The 22,200-nt window shown below is 33.7% G+C and overlaps 3 protein-coding genes and 3 non-coding genes across 7 annotated transcripts; 3 read left to right on the forward strand and 3 right to left on the reverse strand.

Moving 5' to 3' along the window:
- The first annotated feature begins 1,258 nt into the window (after window positions 1-1,258).
- On the forward strand, window positions 1,259-3,624 carry LOC148211533 (putative ubiquitin-like-specific protease 1B). Its single transcript, XM_088124338.1, has 3 exons — window positions 1,259-2,125; window positions 2,203-2,786; window positions 2,890-3,624. Exons 2-3 carry the CDS (start codon window positions 2,634-2,636, stop codon window positions 3,451-3,453), a joined length of 717 nt encoding a protein of 238 aa, XP_087980464.1. The 5' UTR covers window positions 1,259-2,125; window positions 2,203-2,633; the 3' UTR covers window positions 3,454-3,624.
- Window positions 3,625-7,633: 4,009 nt separating this feature from the next.
- Window positions 7,634-12,159, forward strand: LOC111019350 (Sucrose-6F-phosphate phosphohydrolase family protein). Of its 2 annotated transcripts, XM_022295719.2 has the most exons (10): window positions 7,634-7,826; window positions 7,987-8,042; window positions 9,357-9,454; window positions 9,539-9,838; window positions 9,987-10,088; window positions 10,219-10,413; window positions 10,498-10,788; window positions 11,202-11,388; window positions 11,771-11,817; window positions 11,904-12,159. In XM_022295719.2, the coding sequence occupies exons 3-10, from the start codon at window positions 9,395-9,397 to the stop codon at window positions 11,997-11,999; spliced, it is 1,278 nt and encodes a 425-aa protein (XP_022151411.1). In that variant the 5' UTR covers window positions 7,634-7,826; window positions 7,987-8,042; window positions 9,357-9,394; the 3' UTR covers window positions 12,000-12,159. The 2 variants fall into 2 exon arrangements, with proteins under 2 accessions (XP_022151411.1, XP_022151412.1); XM_022295720.2 differs by lacking the exon at window positions 7,634-7,826 and having other exon boundaries at window positions 7,857-8,042.
- Window positions 12,160-13,692: 1,533 nt separating this feature from the next.
- On the reverse strand, window positions 13,693-13,764 carry TRNAC-GCA (transfer RNA cysteine (anticodon GCA)). The gene has a single exon. It is a non-coding gene; the product is annotated as a tRNA-Cys (tRNA).
- Window positions 13,765-14,842: 1,078 nt separating this feature from the next.
- TRNAC-GCA (transfer RNA cysteine (anticodon GCA)) lies at window positions 14,843-14,914 on the reverse strand. Its single transcript has one exon. It is a non-coding gene; the product is annotated as a tRNA-Cys (tRNA).
- A 1,267-nt stretch (window positions 14,915-16,181) lies between these two features.
- TRNAC-GCA (transfer RNA cysteine (anticodon GCA)) lies at window positions 16,182-16,253 on the reverse strand. Its single transcript has one exon. It is a non-coding gene; the product is annotated as a tRNA-Cys (tRNA).
- Window positions 16,254-20,168: 3,915 nt separating this feature from the next.
- LOC148211534 (uncharacterized) lies at window positions 20,169-21,688 on the forward strand. Its single transcript, XM_088123702.1, has 2 exons — window positions 20,169-20,767; window positions 20,942-21,688. The coding sequence occupies exon 2, from the start codon at window positions 20,999-21,001 to the stop codon at window positions 21,473-21,475; it is 477 nt and encodes a 158-aa protein (XP_087979828.1). The 5' UTR covers window positions 20,169-20,767; window positions 20,942-20,998; the 3' UTR covers window positions 21,476-21,688.
- Window positions 21,689-22,200: the final 512 nt, after the last annotated feature.

Here is a 22,200-nt window from a genome sequence, read left to right on the forward strand (position 1 = left end):
TCGAAAACGAAGAGCCTCCTTCAAATGACAGTAGTTTATGTTCTCTGTCCAATTTCACGGTCATACCACGGCCATGGTCGTGCCCGAGAATTTTGACAGATTCAATATCATCGTACCACGGCCGTGGTAAGCCCGTGAATTTGGACAGAATATGTGGTTCCTTCCTCTTCTTTTATTATTTTCATTTGTTCCTATCTCTGTTTGGGTTCTGGCTTTTTGAATAATAAGTTTTGTATATATCGTATTTGTTTTTCAGGTTTATAAGATGGAAATGGTACCTAAGATTCCTCCCTCTAACATCGTTCAGCCAGTTTGAGCTGCCTATCCCACTTAGGGAGCATGGTGAAGGCTATTAAGAGTAAACTAACCCCTAGGCAACTTAGTATGTTTAGGAAGACAAATTTCGGCCATTTGCTAGACGTAGAGCTCGTACTTAATGGGCCACTTATACATAACCTATTGCTTAGGGAGTTGGAGGATAATAGAGCAGACGTAATTACTATGAACGTGCTTGGTAATAGAATTTCCTTTGGATTTAGTGAATTTTGTCTAATCACGGGCCTAAAATATAGTAGGCGACCGATTCGTAAGGACACTTCTCCTAAGAGACTTAGAAAGTTGTACTTCAATGACAAAGTCGATATTTTACTAAGTGAGTTCGAGACGAAGTACATGGAGATGGCGTTCGAGGATGACATTGATGCGGTCAAGGTATCAATGTTATTATTGGTGGAGCTTGTCTTGTTTGGGAGGGATAGGACTTTGAAACTGGATAATAACCTCTTAGGGGTTGTTGATGACCTAGAGGTGTGCTGTAATTACGATTGGGCCAAGATGTCTTTCGAGAAGACTATAAGAAGTTTGAAGCGTGCCCTAAAGAAGAAGGGGAAAGATGGGGGGCTGAGGAAGACATATAGTTTGTACGGTTTCCCCTGGGCATTCCAGGTATTTGCATTGATTGTTTTAGTTTTAGTTTATATTATATTCTGTTCATTTTATGTGATGTTGTTCTACGTGGTGTTGATATAGGTTTGGGGATATGAAACAATATCTTGTTTGACCGGTCGGGTTGCGCACCCTATAAAACCGGATGTTGTCCCACGCTTACTTAGGTGGAATTGCGGACATTCACCTGCGTGGATTGTCATGGAGAAGGAGATATTCCAGTCCACATCGGTAAGATCCTTCACTACATCTATATGGTGTTTAGCTTCATATAACGTGCCCTTAGTAGTATGTTTTGTGTACAGGCTAAAGTGGCTATCAGACTTTTCGCAACGGAAGCGGAAGAGAGGTTCATGGAAAGGGAATTCGAGCCATCATCCACTGACGCCTTAGATGACGAGGAACAAGCAAGCGAGCAAGTGCAACCTGCAATGGAAGGTCGTGACGCGCAGCATGATGCCACCCATGCCGATCCTGATGTCCATAACATGAATACGGATGTGAGAAGTGAGAAGAAGACGAAGAGTGGCAAGAAGCATCGTTGCAAATGCAAGTCCGGCTTGAGGATCTTGACTGAGCAGGTGGCCGCCATAGATACGCGGCTTGCGAATGTGGAACATGTAGTCACTTCTATGGACGATCGCGTCGCTGGCATGGAAGGTGACTTGAAAAGCATTCGGAAGTTCTTGCGTCGTTTAGTTAAGGTGGGTACTATATTAATACTTTTATGTCTCAATTAGATGTGCTCTGATATTATGCTTTTTGCATATAGGGTATACCAGTCGATACTTCGGTTCTTCGAAAGAACAATAGTGGAGATGGCGACGGCATTGGTGACGGAGATTCTGCAGGACCAGTTGGTGGTAGTAAGAGTCCGACTAAGGACACAGACAAACCGCAGGACGGTGTAAATGAGGCTAACAAAGGCACCGACGCAATGGAAGCGGAGCCTACGGGCCGAGGAGGTGAGGTTGGGGACGCGTTGAATGTACTGGAGGTTATGGAAACCGTGGAAGCGAAGCATCGAGATGTCGGTGGGACTTTGAAAGATTTTGAAACTGTAGAAACGAAGCAGTCCGACGTTCTAAAAACCAACCATTTGGAAACTACAGCATTAGCCGGTGTGACACAGCAAGTTACAGAACATCCGAAGGAGATACCAGTTCCACATACACTCGAGGTAAGTACGAATTATAAAGTTTTGATGCACTTCACTTGGTACCTATAGTTTGAATTAGTGACTAAACTGTTTTACAGGACGAACTATATGATGACTTTTCGGACACGGAATCGGATGAGCTCCTTGACATCCAGTCACAACCCCTAGAGAGCTCATCACACGTGGCAGACGATCATTCAGAGGACATGTTCGTTCTATCCCAGCCATTTAATCCCCCCCACCTCGTCGGGGTGAACGGAAGAGGAGAACACCATGAAAGCTTCGAGGGTCCTTCGAAGTTAAGGTTGGAAGTAAACGAAAGAAGGTCATGGTTTACAATCCCGTCGCCGATATACTGAAAGAACAGGACTCCAAATTTCAGAAGTGGCTGGATGATGCCAATAACCCACGATCAACGCAGACAACATGTTACGCAAAACGAGGCAAGCAATGGTTTCGGGATATTCTAACACCAAGAAAATGGTGTTCATGCGAGGTATGACTGCTTCCCATAGATGAAATCGGTTATATGGATGTTCGTACATTCACTTCGAACCGAAATGAAATATATTGTTGGTCCTCGCAGGTAATCGATTCGTTGGTCATGTTCGTGCGTAAAAAACTCGAATTGCGACCGGACTTGTGTCGCCGCAAGTTCACCACCGGTGACCGAGTACTCTCGGTAAGTTTTATTATTCTAACAGCGCAATATACATAAATATATATATATATATATATATATATACACATATACACCTTTTATTTAATAGTCGTATTGGTTACAGAATTTTCTTAGACGAACGGACGGTGTCTATGCCTGCATGCAATCTCATAACGCCATTGCTTCAAGGGTTGCGACCGAATATGACTGGGAAGGAAGAGTGAGGACTGTGCTCAGCTACATCGATGGTACTCACTCGGACTACGAGAAGCGTTGGATGGATGTTGATGCCGTTTATCTACCGTATAACATCGGTGGAAAGCACTGGGTAATGATATGCATCGACTTCGAAGAGGGTGAGCTCATCGTGTGGGACTCATTCATGTCCATGACCCGACTGTCCAAGTTGGAAGCAGAGCTGAAGCCGATGGTCACTATTATACCAGCACTTATTTGTAGGGCCGGTGTTCATCTAAACAAGCCGAATATACCACTCACGCCATGGCGCATCCGTAGAGTCGCATCAGCACCCCAGCAGGACATGGGCGGTGATTGCGGTATATTTTGTGTCAAATTTTTTGAGTACGATGCCACTGCCTCTTCCTTTGATACCCTAACACAGTCTAAGATGTCATTTTTTAGGCGGCAATTTGCCGTTCAGCTTTGGGCTAACAAATCAATCATTTGAATAGTACTTTTGTAATAGTTCTGAAGTATGTTTTGTATAGTTCAACGTTCTTATTATTATTGTACGACCATTTCTTTAATCGTATACAGTTGAATGCATTTCTGAACCATTGTTGTTGACATACTGGATTTGAGGGTTGTTAAGATAAACAGAGGTACAGGTAATGAAAAACTGGAGTAGTGAATTCAAATAAATGCAGGCACCACGGCCATAATATTATCAATTCATGGCCGTGGTGTAGTGAATTCATGCCCGTGGTTGTCTGCATTCAAGGCCGTGGTGTTGAAAATTAAAGCTCGTGGTTATTTAGATTCAAGTTCGTGGTGTTGAAAATTGCTTTAATATTATCAATTCATGGCCGTGGTGTAGTGAATTCATGCCCGTGGTTGTCTGCATTCAAGGTCGTGGTGTTGAAAATTAAAGCTCGTGGTTGTCTTGTGTCAATGTCTTTACTCATGACCACGACCATTAATCACACAACCACGGCCGTGGTCCTAAACACCCCGGTCAAGAATCGACAAAATGGACCATGGTCGTCAGCCGATCAAGGATATCTGTATGCAATCGACCTAAAACCACGGCCGTTAATCATAAAACCATTGACCACGATCATTAAACGAATAAACACCGTCATGAATCATTGACTTACGTAACTTCTTTTACCCATAAAAATACTGACAAAAATTCAGAAATTCCATTCACTCCAACTAAATACATCATATTCTAGACGAATTGAAAACAATATTATGAACCAATAAAAAACTAACCTCGTTCAAGGTGTCAGAGATGAAAAATTGACTTCCTTTAATTGATTCAAGATGTGAAAAATGTTGGAAAAGGTATCGAAGTTCTTCAAAACCACGTGAAAGATGTGCTTCTGAACAATACGGACTGAAACATACTTTTATTCTCTGCACTCGGTGAGAATGTGTGGGTATATAATAAATGATAGTACAGGGGAATTATTAAGTTGGTGGTACTTTAATAAATTCATGGCCATGAATCAAGTGGAACTCGCCCATGGTTTTAATTACACCAACCTAAGTGATTTTGTGCCAGATTTGTTGTAGTTCAATTCATTTGGGGTATATTCGTAATTGTAGACTCTCTGAAATGTCAGAAAAGTTAAAACTGGGTCAGTTGAGTCAATTTTTATAATTTAGGTCATTTGAGCAAAATGGAAACTTTTTCAGATCAATTGAGTCAATTTCTCATGCGTTCTTGTAATTGCCGTTGAGTAGGTAAACAAAGAGCCTTTTTTTTCCCTTTTGAAATATGTAAAGGAGAAATCGAGTAAACCGGGGCTTGCGTTTAGAAAAATCGGCAAATATGAACTAAATTACATTACTGTTGGTTAAATTTTAATTTTATTTAAAAAAAAGGTTATATAGTATTTAGTAAAATAATATTAAATTTTGTGACTCTAATAATTAAATTAAACAACTTTTTTTAATTAATTTTATATTGATACTTTATATTTAAATTTAAATATTATTTTGTTCCATATTTTACTTTAGTTTATTTTAGTTTTTATACTTTCATTTTTTTCTTATTATTCGTTCATAATTTTAGCATGACACCTTACTCAATAAATTTATAAAATGTAGCCATAAATTTATATAAAAAGATTTTCATTAGTGTCAAAATTGCAAATAGGATCAATGATTACTTTCTAAAAATACTAGAACAAAAATAGATATTTTGAAAGTGCAAAGTCTAAAATTAACAAAAATAGAAAATTTATGGACTAAAATAGATATTTTAAAAATACAAAGCCCAAAATAATCCATCAAAATTTTAATATAATTTAAAAAAAAAGAATAAGAAGAAGAAGAAGAAGAAGAAGAGGACATACAAGAAACATAAGGAGGGAACCAACGTAAAAAGGAAGTATAGCTATAATTTTGTAACCTTTGTTTAGAGAAGGCAGTAGATTTTGAGGAAAGCTAAGTTTAAAAGTTTTTGCAATTGAATAGTAAATCAAAAGGGAATTTTACATCAATTAAAAAAAAGTAATCAAATTTTACCAAACACATTTATACTTCTAGTCCTTGGAAAAGTAATCTCGAACGACTCTGAATAGTTCAATTCTAACCAACTTGAACGTAGTTCGACTGGTTATAGTATTTATTTCCTACCAAACGGTTGTGAGTCCGAATTTCGACTCATACAACTTGTACTAAAATAAAATGTCTAACTCTAATGATAGTTTGTAAGATTGTTTTTTTCTTTTTTTTTCTTCTCTTTTTTACTAAAAAACTAGGATAATGTTGTATAGGTGTTGTGCAAGCCTTTTCAAATGAATACCAAAACCAAAGAAGATATGATGATGTATTTTGAATCGTTATTGACGAAAAATTACTGAATGAGGCCGCCATAACGTGGCTGTCCTTATTAATGGTTATATGTAAATTTGAAAATCTGCACCTTATCTAATAATCACTTGATATAGATATAGATTCGAGGTATTTTTGTGGGTCATCTCTCATAACTCTAATACTGTAAAATTATCAGCTACATTGTAGCGGCCTCTTCCAATAATTTTTCATTATTTACGGTGTTATGCTAGTACTAACTTCCTTCAATAAAAGAATCATTGTTAATTACGTACGTCTTTTCCTTCTTTCTGAGCTTCCTCGCACGTAAAATTTTGAATATAATATTTTGACAACACTTAGATCCGTAGATGATAGCCTAAGTGGAAATTTGGCCTTCTTTTTTGCTTAAAAGTTGTCCACTCTCTTGCTCTATTTGTTGCATGAAAAAAGACTTATGTTTGGTCTAATCCATTGCCCTCTTGGATGGAGACATTTTGTTTTAGGGTTGGGAAAGCTTTTTTTGGCATAGTGCCTAACATATGGTTTCAATTTTGATACTTTTGAAAAAAGTGATTTCGGTAGAAAATGACTAATAATACATCACTTTTGAGTAACGTTAAGAGCTACACTCTTAAACGTATTTTTCAATGCTTCTCTAACAAGCATTTGGACGAAAAGTATTTGATAAGTTCTTTCTCGCAAAACATTGTGCTTTTTGGTTTTTTCAAAAGACACTTGTTAAATGACTTCGATGATTTTGAGTGGGAAATATTTTTGTCCTGACATGAACTAACTTATTTTGAGAATTTGGTTCTTACGTGAGTAATTTTTTGTGACCATATGTAGTATATATTTTGGGTACAATGTAGTGTGAGATTTTGAACTTCCGACTTTAAGAACAGATATCTTCCATATTTTAAGAACTTCCAACTCCAGAATGGTCAAGATGTGGAACATAATTGATTGGATGGTAGAGTCATGAAAATACCTGTTTCTTCCATATTTTTTACCTTAGCCAATATCTCCATCTTCTGGCAAAGCAGATCTTTCTCCCTCAACCTTCACTCACTGGATCGAAGCTATCAACTAATGAGTGAAGCTTAATCATCCCTCTACATCAAGGCAATGCACTCCGTACTCAGAAGCACCAGAACCTACTGTAGCTGCATATGACCTTCGAAAAGGAAGTACCAGCAAAGAGGCTCCTGGATCAAATGCCCATCTGAACCATCCCGTGGGAGCAACAAAGACGGGTGAGCCCTGTTATGGAAACCCCTTTCTTTCGTTCCTCTCCTCTCGATTCAAAGCAATGGACCTTGTTCACTAATAAATCGACTAATCAAACTCATGTTTCTATAATCAATTCGATCCCCCAATTGAATCGGGGGCAAACGCATTCGTTTGGATTTAAGAATGAGTCGCTTGGATTTATCCATGGTTTGTTTATTTCTTATCCCGAAAATCCTATTTCGATCGTACTTTATTTTGTTGAGCCAGACGATATTAAAATTTAAAATTTAAAGTTAAGTTATCTTACTTTGGTACTATAGGTTAAATAAATTTGAAAAGTTGAAATTATATCGGACATATTATCACGAGTGTACGGATATTTTAAAATATCGAATAGATTAAGAACTTATTACATACAAAATCGAACTTGCAACATGACCATACTTCACTGATAATTGACAAGTACTATTTCCTTTATTGTAATGAAAAAAACAAAATGGAAACTTTTGCAAAAATTTATAGATGGAAGGAGAAGGACCCACTGCCTAACATCTAATTACTACAACACCGTTCATTTTCTTACAAGCTTCCAACTTCCAAAACCGGTTTTTTCTTTTTTCTTTTTTCTTTTTTTTCTCTCTCTCTTTTCCATTCTTTTTCAGGATCGAATTTGGTGCGACATTCGTTAATATTTCAAAGTTTCTTCAAAATTTCAGTGAGTATTCGTTTCACCACCACAAAAGAAGCGCCAGCGAATTTGGATCCAATTCTTATCCTCACTCTTCTCCACTTATTCCACTAATCCGTCACCTCCTAATTTTACAGGTACTTTCGGTTTCTGTCGTTTTCGAATGATATTTTGAAATTTTAATCGACACCCACTACCTCCGCATCCATCCCGATCATCACATATCGCACCCATTTGCTGGTTTCTGTGAATTCGGGAATATTTTGATTTAATCATGCCTGTTTCGTGACGTTTCAGCGTGAATTTGTGGGGGGTAACGTTCTTTTTTCCGGTGGAGTGATTCAAGTGCTGGGGTAAGTGTATTTGATTTTTTCTGGTCGTGTTTGTTCTCGTTCTAGTTATCGCGACTGCCGTTGATCTGCATCGATTGTTTGGTTACTGAGAAAATGCCGGAATAGGAGAAAATTTATTTGGGATTTCATTGTTGCGAATATTCTTTTTAATTGCTTTAGTTGATGCAGTTGTTTATACCAAATCCTATGGATTTCTGCAACTAGTTTGTATTTTTCATTTGAGATCCTTTGCTTAACCAGGGGATTAAATGGACAATGATAATGGATGCCCAAGTTATTTCGTTAAGCCAATTGTTCCATAAAATTTTGCATGATTTTTTAAAAGAATATGGAATGCATACCATCGTTTGAGTAGTGGAGATTTTGTTACCTTACTGTACTCTATCATTTCAATGGTTAAACTTGCTTCTGTTGAGCCATATAGAATCGATCCTGTAGCTGTAGCTAGCTTTCCTCTGGTGTTGTGTAGATGATGGATCAAGAATTGGTTGATTGAGTAAATGTTGTGTGAAATTTATCTTATCTGGGGTTGAATCTTAAAGACTAAAGTTTAGAGGCTGCTTGGATTCTGCACAACCCTTGAAGGAATTTTCTGGTAATTGAAGACTCAATGCATAATGCAAGTGTTGTGTGTGTACTGTGTTACTTTAGTATTTGAGTCGATGAGGAAGAGAAGAAAAGAAATGGTGAAGTTTGTCTGTTAATTTTCTGGATGTTTTTTTATCAAAATTACTTTTTTAAGCATGTATCTAAACATTTGGGAGGTTAGCCACAAAGAATATGTATAAAGACCCATAACAAGATTCAAAGCGCCTCCCTTCCTGTGATTATTCCGGGGTGGTGTACCCTTCTCAAGAAAGATCAGAAATATAGGACTACCTTTTTTTCAACTGCTCCTTTGCTGGAAATTTATGGAGTTGCTTTCCACATTTCGTTGACACTGGACCCCCCTCCCAAGGACACAAAACCTGTTATTCCGTTAATGATGGTGAGGCTTCCCTTCAAAAAAGACAAGAAGATCCTTTGGCTTCACTTTTGTTGGAGCCTTTTGTTTCGACTCTTGGCTCAAAAGAACAAGAGAATCTTCAACAACAAAGAAAAATCCTCCCCCCCCCCCCCCCCCCCCCCCCCCCCTCCCCCAAAGAAAAGACAAAAAGATGTATCAGGAAGCTATAAATTGTTTTCTCACCTGAGTATATTTCAGTTCTATGCATTTCTTATCCCTGTTGAGATGAACATTAACATGAGCATATTTTCTGCTTTAATCATATTCCTACTCTTAAAACTTTATTGACCTTTTGAGTTGTACCCTAGATTGACCCAACTATAGGATTGGGCTGAGGATTGCAATCATGGACAGGCTTAGTGCTTCAGCACGTCTCATGATAGTTTCAGATCTTGATCATACGATGGTTAGCTCTCTAATATTTTGTTTATTATTGAATAACACTATTCCTCCTGGCAGCACTCTCATTTGTTAAATTCTCCCATTGAAGGTTGATCATCACGATTCTGAGAATCTTTCTCTGTTGAGGTTTAATGCATTATGGGAAGCCAACTACCGTCACGATTCTCTGCTTGTTTTCTCAACTGGTAGATCCCTTACACTGTACAAAGAGCTAAGAAAAGAGAAACCTATGTTAACTCCTGACATAACCATAATGTCTGTGGGAACCGAGATAACATATGGTCTTGAAATGGTACCGGATGAGGGTTGGGTTGAAGTTTTAAATCATAAGTGGAATAGGAGCATAGTCATTGAGGAAGCCAGCAAATTTTCTGAACTTACTCCACAGGTACTGCTTAGTTGTAGTAGCATTTGAAAATATTTTAAACATTGTTGGCTGGAAAAGATTACCAATTTGATCGTTGGACTTTGAAATCAATGATTTGTGCACGAAGTTATAAGTCATGTAAAAAATTGAACATTATGGGTTTCCGTAGGCAGAGACAGAACAACGACCACACAAGGCTAGCTTCTATATTCAAAAAGACAAGGCTCAGGCTGTTACCAAGGCTCTCTCTGAGTCTCTAGAGAAACGTGGGGTAAGGTTTTCTGCACAACTTTTTATTCATTGACTAACATGCGAAACCATGCCTTGCCTATCATTTAATTTTAACCATGAAGCCTTTTTTCTTTTTTCTTTTTTTTTTCTTTTTGCGCTTCTTATACCAGTTGGATGTAAAAATAATCTACAGTGGAGGGATAGATCTAGATATATTACCACGAGGTGCTGGAAAAGGTCAAGCTCTTGCTTACCTGCACAAAAAGTTCAAGACTGCTGGAAAACTACCAACTAGCACTCTTGTTTGTGGTGACTCGGGAAATGATGCCGAGCTATTTAGCATTCCTGATGTATTCGGTGTCATGGTAGTTCATCTGCATTACAATTTGTTGTCATCACAGGTAATTCTATTTCCAAATTCTACCTATGAAATATTTTGCATTATGTAGGTCAGCAATGCCCAAGAGGAATTGTTGCAATGGCATGCTGAAAATGCCAAGGACAACAGCAAGATTATTCATGCTACAGAGAGGTGTGCAGCTGGCATCATACAAGCTATTGGTCATTTTAACCTTGGTCCAAGTACTTCTCTTAGAGATGTCAAAGACTTCTTGGATTCTAAGGTGGAAACTAAAAGTATCGGTCATGAAATTGTGAAGTTTTACTTATTTTACGAGAAATGGAGGTGTGCAGAAGTTGAGGAGTCTTGCGCGTATCTGGATCGCTTGAAAGCAGCCTTTGTATGTCTATCCCTTTCATCTTTACTTTCTCATTTTGTGACCATAATTTGCATATATATATTCAGAAGTGATACATATTGTTGTGGGGTGGAAACATTATGTTTCTAAAAAGTTGGAAACTACAAACAAGAAATAGAAACGTTACCAAATAGCCCCGTAATTTCTAGTTGTCACGTTTTCTGGATCACATATTGATTTTTTTTTTTTTTTTGTCAACAGCAACATCTTTGCACATGCCAGTGGAGTGGAGTTTTTATTGAGTATCTTAATGTTATCTACTGTTTAACATGTCTTTCTAGAACTCATAATGCAGGATAACTTCGTCCAGTTTTTTTAAACCTGAATTGTGTAAAATTCTGCTTAGTTCTGAACTCTCTCTTGATTAATTTTTGTCTTTTTTTTTCCTTTTTCAGAATTCATCTGGTGTTTTTGTTCATCCTTCTGGTCTCGAGCTCTCTCTTTCAGACAGATTGAGTTCAATACGGAAGCATTATGGAGATTCTCAAGGAAAACAGTATCGAGTTTGGGTTGATCGAGTTTTGCCTACGAAGATCAGTTCAGACTCGTGGCTTGTGAAGTTCGACAAGTGGGAATTATCTGGTTCGACTGCTTTCCTTTCGATTTCTCTAATACCTTTTGTCTTCCAAAAAAATTCCTTTGCATCAACCAAGTCATGGATTTGAACTTGACTAATGATAAAGCATCATTCCTCATGACCTCAAAAGCAGTTATAACCATTGGCTTTTCTAAACTAGCTTATACATAAATCGATTAATCCCATGAAAGATTAATCCCATGAAACAACCGTCCAACCATATATCAAAAAACTCTAGTATATTGAATATTTGGAATCCATGATATAAACAGTGAAAATGTCGAGATTACTGTTCAATGATCAAGTATATCATTCATAGACCTGTACATTTGTGTTTCTTATGCTTTCTGATTCATTTATGTTGGCCTACTTTACGACGTTCTGTAGGCGAGAAGCGACTATGCTGTCGAACAACAGCCATACTAAGTTCAAAGGTAAGAGATGTTAGATTGCTGCTGAAAAAGCTAATCTTGCTTCTTTTTTCTTTTTTTCACTGAGATTTTGAGCTTTTGGGATTCAGGATTCAAATACTGCCAATGAGTCCATTTGGTTGCATATTCATCAAACTTGGCTGGAGGGGTCAGGATCAGAGTTTAGTTCAACCTGGCTCTTTTAGTTCCTTTTTGTTTTTTCTCATTTTCTTTTTTCAACCAAATTTTTATTTGGTCACAGATAACTCCAGAACTAAGGAGAACTCAAGTTTCTATCAAAATAAATGTAATGTGATGCTTTGACATCTTTATTGATAGATTTTGATACAATGATTATTGTTGTTATCTTTAGTTCATTTAGGAATTGTTGGAGTTGAAGCGATGTTTCTACTCGACTAACTTTAACCGTAGGGTTAAACAAAGCTCGAGTTTGCAGTTTCTATCTCGACAAAGACGATGATTTTATGGATTTAACTAAACGGGTGTATAATTCCGTTCATTTTTCTTATGTAGAAAACGGATGGGTTATAGAGCTTTCTCTTCTACTTAGAAGGGGGACAAAACGTCTATGTTAAACATGTTACCGTATACACTTAGATAAGTTGATAGAGAAAACTAAGGTCTCGGACGTTTTTATACAATCTTAGATAAGTTGTCACTTAGATGACTAGTTGTGACAATCAAATTTAAAGAAATTCTAAAACTCAATACGATTTTAAAGACCAAAATAAGTTAGGAGATTGAATTATGATTAAAATTAAAGTATCAATAGGTCGGTAAAGAAATGTTTTTCTCCTTATTTTCTTTTTCTTGTTTCTCATGTTTTGTCTTTTTGTTTCTAATTTAGTGTTGGATAACTCTTGCTACTGTTAAAAAAACGATCCCAGAAAAAAAAAACGAACAATAGGTTCGCGTTTTCAAATTTTCAAGCACATAAATATTAATAATATTAATGTTGTTATCATTACTATTACTGGATTTTTAGTACAACAAGTGGGTGGGAATTCAAACTCACTCCATTTTGATAGGAGATAAGGATTTTGATCTATGCTCAAATTGACATATATATTTCACTTTAGTGTGTATCTATATATATATAGCATCAATTTTCTAATATTATGCTTTTAAATTAACTTTTATGTAACCTTTTTATTTTCTAATTTAATGTTTCAGAGAACAAAATAAAACAATAAATGATTACAATAAACATTTATGTTTAGTTTTTTAATAACAAAGTAATAATAATAAAAAAAATTAATAGTTACAAAATGCAATTTTGTTTTTTACTTAAAAGAAAAATAACAACATCATGAACCGAGTCTTAAATTTGCAATTACAATGAAAATTAGGTGATATTTGTTCAAGGGTGTATTAATCTTTTCCATTATCAAAATTATTCCTTCACATGAAATACAATAAAGAATACATCACATGTATGAAGAAAATGACAACAAATTCATCCTTACATGGTATTTTCGAGTATAGTTTAATAGATAAGATATTCATTCAGTTAATTGAAAAAATGAAATAGGTTTTTTCTCTCTTGATAAAAAGATATTCTTTCTTTTGATTTTATTTATATAAAAAAGAAAAAAAAAGGAAATTGGCTGGAGCACAAGTTTTATGGGTTTCTTTTTAAAAACATCTACAATATTCAATAATTAAGAAAACTTATTCCAAAAAATATTGTCAGTAAGTAAATGAAAAAAAAACTATTAAATATGGAAGTGAATTAATAAATATTAAAAAAATTAAATTGGTTTGACCAATTTCTCCAAATATATCTGAAATTCTGCATCTTTAATTTATTACGTAAAAAGAGGATAAATCTGCCAAAAAAAAAAAGGGTAACTTAAAAGGATAAAAAAAAACTAAAAAAGGGCCCAACCGGGTTCGAACCGGTGACCTCTTGATCTGCAGTCAAATACTCTACCACTGAGCTATGAACCCTTACACGACCTAGAATTGAACCGGTAAATATTAATACAAAGTTTAGTATAAGGTAGATAAAGATTAAATGTTATACTTCAAAGTTTGCTCCTATCTCGGTTTAGTTTTAATTTGGTACTTATAATTTTAAAAGTTTCAATTTAATTCATATAGTCTCGATTTTGATTCAATTTCATACTCATGATTTTAATAATTTCAACTTTTAATTTAGTTGTTTCGGCTGTTAAACCCACAAATCTTCTCTAAACGATCTTTTACTCATCCAAAAAATTCATCTACTTCTTTCTATTATCTAGTCAACTCTAAACTCATATACATTTAACTAACGTAGTCTTTGGAAATATCAACTCATTATTAGATAAGGAAAATATCAATGTGGAAAATTATAAATTTGGTCTGTATAGGATGGTTATAGTTTCAATTTTGTTTCTATAATTTTAAAAATTTAAAGGTAATCTCTTATGGTTTACACTCATTTCAATCTGGTCCATATAATTTTCAACATCTAAATCGGGTCACATGTCGTTATCATGTTAGCATTGTTTGATGTGACAATTCTTTGATATTTTCTATTCCATTGGCTATATTAATGGCATGTATTTGGGTTTATGGTTGGGTAAAAAATATAAGAAGTAGGTTAGTTTACCCTAGAGTAAAATATAGTTTAGAGAAAATGTGAAATGTTTGACTAAATTATAATTAAGAAATAGTTGAATCTTTAAAAATTATAAGAATTAAATTGAAACAAAGTCTGATGAAGTATTAAGAATTAAATTGGAACTTTTAAAATCTTAAGTATCAAATCAAAAATAAAAATTTGATATTGGAAAATACATCCCTCCTTATTGGTCATGATCAATATTATTTACACCACTATTAAATGTTTGACAACTAAAAAAATAAATGCAAAGACATAATTTTTTAAAATAATAACGAATTGTCAATTTTTCATTGGTGGTCGGGTTAGAGATAGATCCTTATGAGTGATCTAAGTATTATTTTTTAATGTAGAATAGAGTTTTTTTTATAAGGGGAAAAAACTGACAAAAAATAAAAATTAAAAAAATTTATAAAAGGAAGGGCCCAATCGGGTTCGAACCGGTGACCTCTTGATCTGCAGTCAAATGCTCTACCACTGAGCTATGAACCCTTGACCAAAGATAAATTGGTAATTGGGTTAAAACGTCGATAAGAATTAAATGTTAAATTATAAGTTGGTACTTATGGTTTGGTCTGGTTTCAATTTGGTCGTTATAATTTTAAAAGTTTTCAATTTAGTTTTTTATAGTTTAAGTTTGGTTTCAATTTTATACTTATGATTTTAATAGTTTCAATTTGATCGCTATGATCGGTTAAACCTCACAAAACGTGCCTCAACATTTTAACTCGCTCGAAAGATCCACTTTTTTTTTTCACTTAACCCTAAACCTAAATATATCCAACTAACATAGTTTTAGAAAATATCAACTCATTATCCTGAAAAAAAAAATGTCAATGTGATAAATTACAAATTTTGTGGTTAAGTCCAAATCAGGTTGGAGCATAGTTTCGATTTGGTCTTTATGATTTTAGAAGTTTCAATGTAATCCCTATGGCTTGGACTTTGTTTCAATTTGGTTTTAGGTTTCGTTTGATAATTATTTTATTTTTAATTTTGTGTTTTCTAAAATTAAATTTGTAAACACTACTTTCACTCATGTATTTTCTTTTACATCCACTTCAAAAAAATAAAATTTTAAGTCAATTTTGAAAACTAAAAAAATATTTTCAAAATTTTGTTTTTGTTTCTAGGCCTAGTAGTTCGTATACATTTTGAAACAAGGTGAAAATATATTAAAGAAATTATAAGCAAACAAGCCTAATTTAAAAACAAAAAGTGAAATGGTTAAGCGACGGGGTCGTAATTTTTAAAATTTCAATTCATTCTTTAAATTAGTTATTTTTTTACCCAACGATGAACTTAAATACATGTAACTAACATAATCAACCAAATAGAAGATATTAAATAATTGTCAGGTCAAATAATGCCAATATGATAACAATATGAGATCAAATTTAGACTTTTAAAATCATGGGGACCAAATTAAAATAAGTCTAAACTATAGGGTCTAAATATAAATAATTAAATCCATAGAGGTGAATCTACAAAGTATGCCCGATTCATAAGGACTAAAATTGCAATTTCACAAAAAAATTATTAATGTGGAATAGAGTCTGTTGAAACTTTTAAAACTAAAATTTAATTTGAACTTGTAATTTAACACAAAAAAAGAAAAAAAAACTATTAATGTGGAATTGAATTAATAAATATTGAAACAATTTTTAGTTAGTTTGACCGAATTCTCAAAATTCTATCTGAAATTCCTGCGGGGACAAATTTGGGAAAAAAAACAAATAAATAAAAAGATGGAAAGAAAAGGGCCCAACCGGGTTCGAACCGGTGACCTCTTGATCTGCAGTCAAATGCTCTACCACTGAGCTATGGACCCTCCTTCGATAAAATTATTCTTATTTATTTTTATATAAAATTTCAACTACCAATTAAATTTGAATTTGATCTTTATCGTGGGAGTTTAGTTCCATTTTGCCTTATCTATTTAGTTTAGTTAAATTGTCGAATTGTTTTTACCGTTATTAATGTGACAGATATTTCTATTTACACGATAAGAAGTTGACACTTTATATTTAAAGTAAGTAAAAGTAATGTAATATATCTTTTTCTAGATTGCTAAACTTTGATGATTATATATATTTAGTTGGTTAATTTTTAAAAGTTTAAGTTATAGCGAAGTTTAAATAGCAATCGTACTTGCTTTCATCAATTTTTTACATCGGTTTAATGACTAATGTCGTAGTTTTTAAAATATTATTTATAAGAAAAAAATATTAAGTTCCATTATGACAAATTGTAAAAATTCTTAGAGTTTATAGGCTATAACTAGTCGGCCTATTTTGCTATATTTATTGATTTATTTATAACAAATTGCAAGTTTAGATGATGGATCAAGTTGAAAGTTTGAGAGTGAATTATACTAAAGTGTTGACATAAGCATAATTCAATTATTAAAACGTCTATTTATTTTTTAAGTAAGAGGCTCATCTCGCTGTCATATTTGTTATACTAAAAAAAAGACGTCTGTGTGTGATTTTCATAATTTTCTCATAAATAAAATAATAAGAGATCGTTTGTTCATAGGAATTGAAATCCAAGATTTTCATTGCATAGACATTTAGATTTCCACGTTTGTTTTACAATGTAAGATATTCGAGAATCTCAAGATATCTGAATATACTAGTGTTTTGGATGTTCTCTTAAATTACGAGTTTCCAAAATTCTCAGGTCTTTACCTTTATGCCCTACATTATTATTATTATTATTTTATATTTTTTATTTCATCAATATTTTATTTTTATTTTAAGTTTTATAATCTAAAAATTTAATATATTCATCGACTAATAAACAATTTTATGCAGTTAAGTATATTTACATATTACATTGACATATAAAATAAATTTCAATTAAATATCCCTTTGTTTCTAATATTTTAAAAAAGTTATTGTTAATAATATTTATTATTTAAATATATAATTTTAAAGTAACATTTTTTTTAAGTACCAACATACATTAGATAACTTTGTTAAAACCATAAATAAATTTGACTCAAAATAACATAAATCATATAATTATCTTTTTAAAATATTAAAATTGAAAATAAAATTTATATTTAATATTAATTTTTTTTAAATATTGTTCTACAAAATAACATATAAAAGTTAATATACATAAAACTAATAATGTATAAATTATACGAATATTCAGCCTCCGAGAGATCTCCCATTGGCCGACACGTATTCGACTGCACCTGCCAGCATCTTCACGCGCTTTCCCCATCACTTGCTGTAGCGCGTCACATCAATCACCGTGCAGACCTCTCATATTTTGACACGTGGCTTCTGGCCCCACCTTATTTTATTTTTTATTTTATTTTATAAATTGCTCGCTTGGCTTCTTCAGCGTTCGGAATTCGGATGGCGACTCTTTAGATTGATCCAACGACCCCACATCATCTTACGTGTATAAATTTATACTACATTGACTTTTTTGTCCTTTTCCCTCACTCAATTAATAATTATTAAAAATAAATAAAAGATGTCATGAATATTCTTTTCGATATTGTTGTTGTTGACTGTTGTGATAAATTGCTAATTTTGATTTCAATAACTGCTTGTCAGAAAATATAATTTTTTTTGTTTTAAAATATTTTTCAATGAATTAACGATTTAATCTTTAAACTTTAGCTTAAAATAATTTAGTTTATGTACTTTTAAATTAATAATAATTTAATCATTAAGATTTAATATGTAGTAGTTTAGTCGATGTTTAAAGTTTATAACGATTTAGTCTCTATTATTAAAACTTTTGTTAAACTTCTTATATATATAAATTGTTAAGAGACAAGTACAAGTACTACATTATGAGATTTTACACGTTAATAACTAAATTGTTACAAATTTTAAATTGTTGGGAGTGAATTGTTGCAAATTAAAGTTTAGGGAGAAAATCGTTTTTTTTTTTTTACTACAACAAGTGGGAGTGGGAGATTCGAACTTGTGACATTCGGGTTAGAGACAGGTGTCATTATGGCTAAGCTAAACTTATGTTGGCAACGAAATCATTACCTTAACGAAAATAGAATGATCAAATGTGTTTTTTAATTTAAGGTCCAAGATATTCCCTTTTAAGTTTTTAACCCATCAAGTTTAAAAAAAATCATCAAATTGTATCTTTCCTTTTTTAAAATTAAAATATCAAATGTATGAATTACGATACCAAAAACGGGTTGTGAGGGCAAGTGATAATCCAAACTAAACACAATCCCTTCGTAAATAAGAACATAAGTTATACACTTCAAAGTTGCTTACCAATACGACAAACACTAAGAACAATAAAATCTAGACAAATAAAAATGTAAAGTCTTCAATAACTTAAAAACAGAAGTAGAAGAGGAAATACACTGTCGTTTTGTGTTGGCTCTTCATCTCGTTAAAAATCTTACAACGAGAAAATCAATAAACTTAATGATATTTATGAATATCTGGATTACTCCTCTAAATGTTATTTAATTTTAAGATACCTAATATAAATATCACTAATATATTTAAAAGTTGTTATATTTACAAGTAATTGTTGATTACTATATTGACAAGTCGATGATTAGAGCGAGCATTGCTCAGCGATAATTGACATATATCTCCAACCAAGAGGTTGTGAGTTCGATCCCCACCCCCATACGATATACTAAATAAATAAATATATTGACAGGTCGAGGGGTACAATCGACTTTTCTATTTTTTCGTTCGAGTTATTGCTTTGTTTCTTATTATATTTACAAGTAACAGTTAATTTTTTCTATAACTGCAAGCGAGCCTATTTTATTTATACATTTAGACATCTATACAAATTTTGGTTAATTATATTCATTCATATCTAAAATACAAATAACAACTATTTGTCGAGCCATACTTTTTTTCTTTCTTTAGTATTTTAACTCAAATACGTGTCAATAATTCAAACTTACGACTTTTTATAAAGGTTAAAAACGCCTTTATTAGTTAACTAGAATCCACAACCGTTAACAATATATAATACATATTATTGTTTTTTAAAAATATATGTGTGGTACAATTCTAGTTAAATTATATTTATTTTTCTGGTGTACTCTCACATCATATGTGTCATTGTCTTTTATGTAAGTTATAATTTAAAAAAAGATGTATATTCAAATATATTTAAATTGGGTTAAACTACAAATTTGGTTAATGATATTTCACAATGGTGTCTAATGAGTTCGGGAGTTTATGCTATTAAAAAAAGAGTTTTGAAATTAAAAAGTGTCTAATAAATCCTTAAATTTAAAAAGTATTTATGTACTCTTAAATTTTCAATTTTATGTCTAATAGATTCATAAATTATCTCATCTTACCCACCTTTTATTTTCTTTGGGGTCAAATCATCAAATACAATTCATCCAACCATAAACCTAACCCGAATGAAAGAGCCACAACACAATCAAGTCATTAGACCGATGGATAAGAGAACAAATCATGCCAAAAAAGTGCCAGACTATTAAATACATATTGATTTCTTTCGAACAATCAATAAATAGAAATGGTAGTAAGCCTATTGAACATAACACGAACAGTTTAGGGACCTAATAAACAAAACTTTAAAAATCAAGGACTAAACTTATAATTTAATCGGGATAATATTATAACTTGAAAATATTCCATTTTCGAAGGAAAAAAAAGGACAAAGATTAAATATATAACCTCTTTTGGAACTAAACTCAAACAATAGTTGAGTATTCTCTCTCATCATTCCCCTCCCATATATTATTGAGGAAATTACATAAATAGCATAAAATACTAAATCAAAGACCTCCCCGTGAAATTACCAAATCAACCCCACACACAAAATTTGTCCTTCCCACCACCTCCCATTCCATAACAGAAATTCCACCCTTTTATAGGATCTGATTAAATTCACAACCAGAAGAAAAAGGAAAAAAAAAAAAAGCAAAAAGCAAAAAAAAAAAGTTCAATCTCTCGGAGGATTAGAATTTTAGAAGCTTTCCGATTCATCAGATTTTGCCGCCGTAATCTTCGCCGTTCCCCGGATTTCATATACTGTCTCCTCCGGGGTTGGATTGCTCTGGTCGTGGCGATTTCACTCTCCCCGCCGTCGCCGTCGCCGTTTCCGATTCCGATCGTTCTTCACAATGGCCGCTTTTGGTTCTGTGTTCAGCTAGCTTCCGGAGAGGTTTTCTTTGTGGGGGGAGGGACTTGAAATTTGGTTTCGGTGTCTCTGTTTTGTTGTTTGATTCCTTCTCCCACAGAGAAAATTGTTTTGGATTCCGCCGAGTTCGCTCGCTGCTCGTTGTTTGTTTGTTCGTTTGATTATTTTCTTCTTTAGGTTTTCGGTGGTGGAACGTTCAAATTTGAGGTGATTTGCGACTTTTTTTTTTGTTTTTGTTTTTGTTGTTTGTTTTGATGTGCGGAAGAATGGAGGAATTACAGAGAGAGGAGTAAGAGAAAATTCCTCATCCATTTCTTGATTTTTCCCTCTGATTTTCGTTCTCTCTGGTTTTTTTTTTTTCTCTCGGCGATTTTTCGTCAGGCCAAACAGGAAATAAAGGCGAAATTTAAGTCAACATCAACAATTTCCACCGCAACAATGTCGAACGCGATTATGTTCCGGCCGCCGCCCTCGATCCGGCGGCAACCTCTGCTATCGAGCCAATCCGGCTCCGGCAGCGTCCGGTTCGCGGAGGTGGCCGGTGGAACCGCCGCCGAGTGCGCCGCCGTGTGCTGCTGTTGCCCGTTCGTGGTCCTCAACGTCCTCGTGCTCGCCGTTTACAAGCTTCCGGCCGGCCTCTGCCGCCGCGCCCTGAGAACGAAGCGCCGCCATAATCTGAAGAAGAAGGGGCAGCTTCCGTCGCGGCGCGGCCGGTTCTCGAGCGGCCTCGACGAGACGGATATTCAGATTCTGTCCGCCGGAAAAACGCTGCACTCGTCGGAGCCAAAATGCCAGAAATCGGAGGAGACGGAGAGGAAAGTGATGGAGCTGGAGAAGGAGATGTGGGAGATTTTCTACGGCACCGGATTCTGGAGAAGTCCGTCGCAGAGAGATCAAGTTCAATCTTCAAAATAAACTTTTGAAGAACAAAAAAATATATTTTTATATTCACTCGATTTTTCCCTCTCAGATTCTTCTCCATTCTCCAAATTTTCTCTGCACTTTTCTAGGAAAAGAAAAGAAAGGAAAAATTTGCCATTGATTTTTTTTTTCTTTTCTTCGAGCTCCAACTTTCTCTGCACTTATTTGTTTCTTTTTATTTTTATTTTTACGTTTTTGTTCTTTTTATCTTTTTGTCATTTTGATGGTGTTTCGTTTCCGGGAAAATATTTTTCTCTCTCGTTTCATTTTCTTGATATATATCTTGTAAATTAAAAATGGAAAAAAGAAATACGTGGGCATGTTATATTTTCTAGAATATTAAAGGGAGAAAATAGTTTTTCCCTTTTGTCCGATATTATCTTAATAATATATTAAATTAATTTGTTATTCATAATTAATAAAAGGTTTACGAATTTTAAAACTCGTATTCACACATAATAGCAAATCATAATGATTTCAAAACTATTTTCTGTGTTTGATCTGAATAAAAAAGATTGAATTTGGAATCCAAAGTTTTATTTTGTATGAAAAATTTTATATACCTGCAACCATGAAAAATAATACATATTGCTAATTGGTACATTCTTTTTAAAAATTTGATATATAAATTTTCTTTATACATTATGATATATATTATATAATAAATTTATAGAAAAGTATGATTTATTTGGTATAATTCCCAAGAAAAAAACCCCTTA

The sequence above is a fragment of the Momordica charantia genome, assembly GCF_013281855.1.
Source record: "Momordica charantia cultivar OHB3-1 chromosome 5 unlocalized genomic scaffold, Mcharantia_2.0 BLBB01000005.1, whole genome shotgun sequence".
Classification (NCBI taxonomy): Eukaryota; Viridiplantae; Streptophyta; class Magnoliopsida; order Cucurbitales; family Cucurbitaceae; genus Momordica; species Momordica charantia.